Consider the following 6,913-nt stretch of genomic DNA (forward strand, 5'->3'; position numbering starts at 1 on the left):
TCGAGAAATGGGCGAAAATCCACTTTACTATCGATAGGTCACCTCGTTCAGCTGCAGCAGACAGTGACTGTACGAATTCCCACTGGTGATAGTGCGGGTCCGATCGAAGGTAATTAGTCAGAGACCATCCTTGGGTTCTGTCCTCAACTTGAGTGCAACTAGCGCTCCAAATCCAATCAAGCATTGCAAGTGTTCCGCTACCACAAACTTCAGCAAGCGAGAGACTTGGTGGCGGACCCAGGAACCGGGATATTGCTTTAGTGCTGTGCTCGAAGCTCTCCACCTCTGGATATCGGCGCAGCACGAATTCCATGTACGTCAGCATAGGGGACTGTCTGTTAAAATCGAAACAAATTGAAGATCTTTTTTCTGCAGCTTAAAGTTTGAGCCTCAAACCATCCATCGTGAATTCTTCAGAGTCAATCGAGAGTAGTCAAATTTATTGCTCGGTGTAGAGCCATGAATACATAATATCCCTTTGTGAGCTAGACTAGAGCTTACTGCACTATCCAGGTTATGCCCACGACGCCTATCCACGCGCCCCCAGGTCTACTTAGCGGCTGAAAGAATGGCATTTAGCTTCTTCAACGTAAATATCAGAAATGACTGCTGAGTTGGCCTCCTTCGCGAGCTGAAGTCGTTCCCGCGTCCTTGTTAAAATGCACAAGCCCCGTCATCAGCTCAGCCAATGGTGTTCTTTGGGAACGAAATGTTTTTAAGCAATATGATGGTTTCCATAGTGGTGTTTTTTAGCGACTGATGTTTTCATGCTACTCAATTTTGTTCATTCGTACTACCACTACGTACAAGGATGCTCTCCTGAATGAGATCCCGGAGCTCGAATCCCGTCCACGTCGGTTCCACTACAATGGTTTCCACGACTTGTTGGTTCTCGTCGAAGAAGATCAAGTGAGGCGGCTGCGCGTATTCCTTAATCTGCAACAACAACAACAGCAACAACGATGACCACCAAAGACGTTGTTTTATAATACACTCGAACCTCAAAGCCGGACAGTTGATGTCGTTGGATCTCGTCAACAAACACTTGAAGATGGGGAAACGTCGCGAGCTGGCACGGAATGTGGAGCGGAGCTCGGAGCTCACCTCGGACAGCGGGCTGGTCGCTCTGGGTTATTGCATCTGTGAGTCACTTCTCAATTGACAAGAAGCGTCGCCCTGTTGAAGGCGCACGTACAGTCGGCTGGGGCAGCAGGAGCTTGAGCAGATCCTGGTCGTGCGATGAGAGCGGCGCAGGGTCCAATTGCGTCCGAATTGGGGCCGAGCAGGACGGATTGGCACCTTTGTGCGCTGAGGCACTTGAAAATGGCTCTACCGACGGCACTGTCGTGAGCAGCACCAGCAGGAGGAGCAAGGGATCAGATGTTCGCATCGTCGCGTCACTCAAGATGGCTACACTTAGATCTCGCAGGAATTTATCGCGCGACAACAATTTTGCTTCAAGTGACTGGATTTTTGCTCTCAAGCAATTTGATTTTTTAAAAGTAAATTAATATTAAAAAAATATTAACATTTTAAATTACCGGTATTTAGGTTTAGCATTACGCTTTGTAGAACAGCAAATGCGCTCTCACAGCTAATACAAACAAACCACTAGGTACTTATCGTGTTTTTGCGGAGAAGCACTGCAGCCGTAACCTAGGAAAGTTATCTATGTGAGGAGTTGATGCCGACGTCTCAGAACAATGCTACACCGCTTGCGTTCATCTCCAAGGTCACAAAACTGTCAATCCCTATCCCTAGAAGCCAGAGTTGATTGTACCGTACATTTCCGTTCATGTCCGAACCGCATACACTCTCCACCTTGGTCCGCATTCTTGAGTGCGCGGACCGACGTCCCCAGCAGAGGAAAAGCACGACGGCCGCCTCGCACCGCCGCAGCAGCGTGTCTCCACCCGTGCCTCTGCTCCAGTCCCCTCGCGCCATAATGGACGACGCGAGACACGTGCACACGTCCTCGTCGCAGTCTCTCGGCGTGTCTTCCTCCACGGTCTCGGACCCAGACGTCAACATGCTCCAAGAGGAGGGTAACGCGCCTCCCGCCGCTCTGCGCACGTGTATGCAGTCCACTACCCGATGGTTCCAGCTCGTCATGTTCTTCGCCTTCGTCATAGCTCTCGTGCTGGCTATGGCCAGCACCTACGAGAATCTGAGCCCAGGACTCATCTGGGGCGGCGTACTCTCGATTTTCTCCGTCTTTTTCGTCATCTTATCGTACGCCAGTGTGCCCAGCTACCGCCAGCATCCAAACCCGCTTGTGTTCTGGCGTACAATCGCCGACGCCGTCTTCGTGATGCAGCTAATGGCGCAACAGTTCGTTCGGTGTCTCTTCTTCGACTGTGTGCCGCTCTGTAGCAGTACAAACCTGCAGTGTGGCTGCAGCACAGACAGCGGCGCTGGGTCTACGTGCGAAGTGTTCGCTGGTCTCTTCGAGTTCACCTTGCTGGCCTCTGAATGCTGGTTCTTCTGCATGACAGCCAACCTTCTCATGAGTCTCACCAACCCTTTCACGGACTTTAAGAGGAACACGCGGATGTTCCACTTGGGCTCGTGGTTTATCCCACTGGTGCTGGGTCTTTTACTAATGAACACAGACGACTGGGCTGGATACTCGGACTTGGGTGTGTGCTGGACCAACGCTTTAAAGAACTTACCAGCCGACAACATGGCCGGGTGTGGGCCTGGGTACGAAGTGACGGACAATTTCTCGAGTGACTACAAGGCCGTGAACGCCAACATCATCAGCTGGCTCTTCTTCTACGTCTGGATGGGGCTATTTATCATCTTCGGCATTGCTGTCTGGGTCTGGGCGTGGAAGAGATTGAGCGAAGGCATGCCAGAGACCTACGCCGTGCGAGTGCAGAGCATCAACCGCGCCAGATTCAACGTGTTTGCCGTGACGTTCTACTGGATCATCGTGGTCATTGTGTACATCAAGTTCTTGTCCCGAGACCGCGCCGATCCTGACAAGTCGAGTGAGCTGTTGAACTTTCTCATTGCTGGCAAAGGATATCTCGACTTGGTCATCTGGTTCGCGCTGAATGACTTCCATGTGGCGCATTTTACGCGCTGTCTTGGCGAGAATACAGGCGATATCGACGTGGATCTGAACCCGCAGGTGAACGCAGCTCTACGTCGCGAAGTGCTGTTCTACACGACGTCAGGTATCATTCAGGCGGTGCAGGCAGCCGAGCGTCTTCCGGCGTCGCAGCGTATCCAGCATCTGGCTCTACTTCCACAGACCAAGGCGACAAACGTCACGACCGGCGCGGCATTCACTGCAGTTCCAGTTACCGAAAGTGGAAGCGCTGCGCACCCGTCCGCAGCTTATGCTGCGTATCGCCAGCAACAGTCAAACGCCGTGGAGCGTGTAGGCACCAACGGTGCTGGTGCTTTCGATGAGAACATGCGTGTGGCCAAGAACTCGCCACGAACCAAAACGTTCCACGACTACGAGCCTCACGCCTTCAAGAAGATTCGTGAGCGGTTCGGTGTCAACAATGAAGCGTATCTGCAGGCGCTGTCGGCCACGGCGAAGGAGCGTCTGAGTGAAGGTGCGAGTGGGGCTTTCATGTTTTTCTCGGCTGATGGCTCTCTTATCGTCAAGAGTACCAGTAAAGAGGAGTGCTCGTTCCTGCGCAGTATCGCTCAAGACTACGCCGACTATCTGTGCAACAATCCTCGTTCTCTGCTTCTGCGCTTTTACGGCTGCCACTGCCTCGAGCTGTACGGCAAGCAGTTCTCGTTCGTGGTCATGGCTAATCTGTTCGATACAGATCAAGTGATCCACTCTCGCTACGATATCAAGGGATCGTGGGTGAACCGTCACGGTGATCTTCCCAAACGTGGCAAGAAGGTGACGTGTCGTCACTGCAACCGCAAGTACGTCTACCAGAACTCGGCCCCAGAGAATGCCAACTGCACAGTTCGCCTTGGCGGCCACGAGCCGAATGTGGTGCTGAAAGACTCAGATCTGACACAGAAGCTTAATCTTGACCGCGATGTGGCGCTTGAACTGTACCAGCAGCTCTCGGCTGACTCGCAGATGCTCTGCTCTTTTGGTATCATGGATTATTCGCTGCTTATGGGCATTAACGAAGTGGAATATGTGGTGGATGAAGGCAATAGCACGGACGACGAAGCTGATGCAACCAACACGCCCATCCAGTCCAGTGCACATGGCCCAGCAAAGGCAAACAGCCAACAGCGATCTTCTGTATACAATCCGTTTACGGAGAACTCGATGATGGACCCACGCAGTGGTGGAGCTCAGAATTTAGCGAGATCGAAGGGTCCTCCGCCCGTTCAGAACCCATCTTTGAAGAATCGGCACCACGCCAGCGTATCCTCAAACGTGGGATCGTATAACGCTCGACCGACAATGGGTGAGCCAGTAATGCATCGAAAAGTATCAAAGCCGCGCGAATACTCCAAAATCCGCAGTCGCAATGGCCGCACCGAAAGTAATACCTCTTCGTCTGGTCGGCGTCTACCTCGCTCTGGCATGCGCATGGCCAACACGGTTGTGGGTCCTGCGTACTACCATCTTGGTGTGATTGATATTCTGCAGACATGGACCTTCCAGAAGCGTATGGAGCGCTTCTTCAAGATCGCGTTCAAGGGTGTGGACGGGGACGGATTGTCCGCTATCCCTCCGAAGCTATACCAGGCACGTTTCCAGCTCAAGATGGCGGATATCCTGGGCGTAGAAGACCTCGTGAGCGGGGACAACGCTAATCTGGATCTATTTACACAGCAGAACTCGCACATGGATGTGGACACGCAGCAAGTGGACCAGCAATTCAACATCCAGTCGATCCGATCACTGGCGTCCTCGGAGCTCGTAGCAATTAACCCCATGGATTCCCATTACGCGAACAGCCGCTCGTCCTCAAACCTGCGACAGCGTAGCACGGAAAACTCACAGTCTGTCGGCCAGGACACGGAGGAGTACACGGGCATCGATTACCACTTGTAGGCACGGTCGATGCCACGTAAGATGAAATGATGACGATTTTGTGTAGCTATATCCTATATGCAGCACGAGGCTATTGCAACCTCCAAACTATACTGTATACCGCAGACGATACATACTGATTGGGAGTGTTTTTGAATTTAGCACTAGCCGAGCGCCGCCGCTACGCGGCGGTAGGTTTTGTTAAATCACCCTTTTGTTTTTTTCCGCCTCCGCTTCGATGAAGATGCTGACATTGCGCCTGGTACAATTCCAAAAGGAATGGCCACAATGATTGATTTCATGTATGCTGATGTGAACGATCCTGATGTCGCTACAGACGAGTACTTCGCCACCGTACAATCTTGACGACAGCTAACGCATTGGCCCACCGCATCAACGAGGCGGTTTCGGGTCGACTTCAAACGACCGCTCATGAATACCTATCTGCTGACTCCGTCGAAGACGATGACGGAAGTGTCTTCGAACAAGAGTTTCTTCATTCCGTCAAAATTAACGGAATCCCGCCCCACAGGCTCATACTCAAGAAAGGCATTCCCGTCATGATGATGAGAAATCTGAACCCGGATTTGGGGCTTTGTAACGGTACGCGCCTGAGGATCGTTGACCTAAAGCCACACGTCATTCACGCAATAATCATGACGGGGGAGCGGCGGGGTCAGCATGTTCTAATTCCGCGGATTATTTTTGTCAGCGACGATGATACTCGAGAGTTTCCGTTTCGCCTACGTCGAAAGCAGTTCCTTGTACAGCCAGCGTTTGCAATGACTATCAACAAGGCCCAAGGTCAAACCCTTATGAATCTAGGGCTATATCTTGCTACACCGTGTTTCTCACATGGCCAGCTGTACGTCGCCCTATCAAGGGTTACATCACGCTCGAATTTTCAAGCCCTCATTGAATATCCGGAACAGGAGGAGGAAGATGGAGTCTACACAAGCAATATCGTTTTCCGACGAATTTTTGACATGTAAACACATTTTTTTACATTTTACTTCGTTACATCATGAAAACAATTTAATTTTAAAAGTAAAACATGAGGCTGGACCTCTGCGATGACACAGCATCACGCGAAGAAAAAACCGCTCAGCATCCCGTATCGACACGTGAATCAGTCTTCCGAGCGATCCTTGAAATTTGGTACGACGGGTCCATTGCTTATCCTTCCAACTGAATTTTTTCGGTACCTCCTGGTAAAGCATTGTTTTTGCGATTTGATTTTCCGGGGCCTCGCTGGCACACAAATCGAAGAAGCGAGTAAGCATCGTGTGCTTGCCATTCGCGAGAGCGGTCTCAGGTCGGTCGCTAGTCCGAAAGGCAATCATCTGCCTCTGTTCCAGATGCACTGTGAGCTGCTCGACGGAATGACTCTTTCCTTGAACGGTAAAGTCAAGAAGCCGCATGCAAGCTTCAACAGGAGATATGTACCGTGCATTGAGATACCGCAACACCTCATTTGGCTCGTCGCGTGGTCTGCCCATCTGCTCACCATCCCCCCTCACGGCTTCAACCGTGAGTACTGCCTTATCAGAACCCTTGTACACATATTTGTATAGATACTTCACAGCCGTGATAGCCGTACAAATCTCCACGTTGATATGACAGTTGTACTTCTGCGAGAAGTACGGATTGTAAGGTACAACTCATTGGTTTGCCGTCGCATTGTCATACTCCCGACCTCGAAATTTTAACACACCCTCCGACCGACGGCGATGCCTGTAGACAGGATACCCATCAACATTTGCTCGTGTAATCTCCGCCAAAGGTTTTGGAAATCTTTGGAGCACTTGCCGTCCTTCATACAGGCGCACTGGGGATTTAAGTGTCCACATGGACCATGCATCATGCACGTCATCACTGTCTTATAAAGATCTGGGTTGCTGACTTCGTCGGGAATCTCTGCAGAGACCATTTTGTCGA

General features: G+C 51.3%; 2 protein-coding genes across 2 annotated transcripts; one reads left to right on the plus strand and one right to left on the minus strand.

Annotated features, from left to right (window-relative positions):
- Nucleotides 1–549: 549 nt before the first annotated feature.
- On the minus strand, nt 550–1,390 carry PITG_05281 (uncharacterized protein; the record flags this gene model as incomplete). Its single annotated transcript, XM_002998905.1, has 3 exons — nt 550–560; nt 1,105–1,126; nt 1,196–1,390. The coding sequence occupies 3 exons, from the start codon at nt 1,388–1,390 to the stop codon at nt 550–552; spliced, it is 228 nt and encodes a 75-aa protein (XP_002998951.1).
- A 459-nt stretch (nt 1,391–1,849) lies between these two features.
- On the plus strand, nt 1,850–4,996 carry PITG_05282 (phosphatidylinositol-4-phosphate-5-kinase (PIPK-D1/GPCR-PIPK); the record flags this gene model as incomplete). Its single annotated transcript, XM_002998906.1, has 1 exon — nt 1,850–4,996. One exon carries the CDS (start codon nt 1,946–1,948, stop codon nt 4,994–4,996), a length of 3,051 nt encoding a protein of 1,016 aa, XP_002998952.1.
- Between the last annotated feature and the right edge of the window lie 1,917 nt (nt 4,997–6,913).

The sequence above is a fragment of the Phytophthora infestans genome, genomic scaffold (genome assembly GCF_000142945.1).
Source record: "Phytophthora infestans T30-4 supercont1.7 genomic scaffold, whole genome shotgun sequence".
Taxonomy (NCBI): domain Eukaryota; phylum Oomycota; class Peronosporomycetes; order Peronosporales; family Peronosporaceae; genus Phytophthora; species Phytophthora infestans.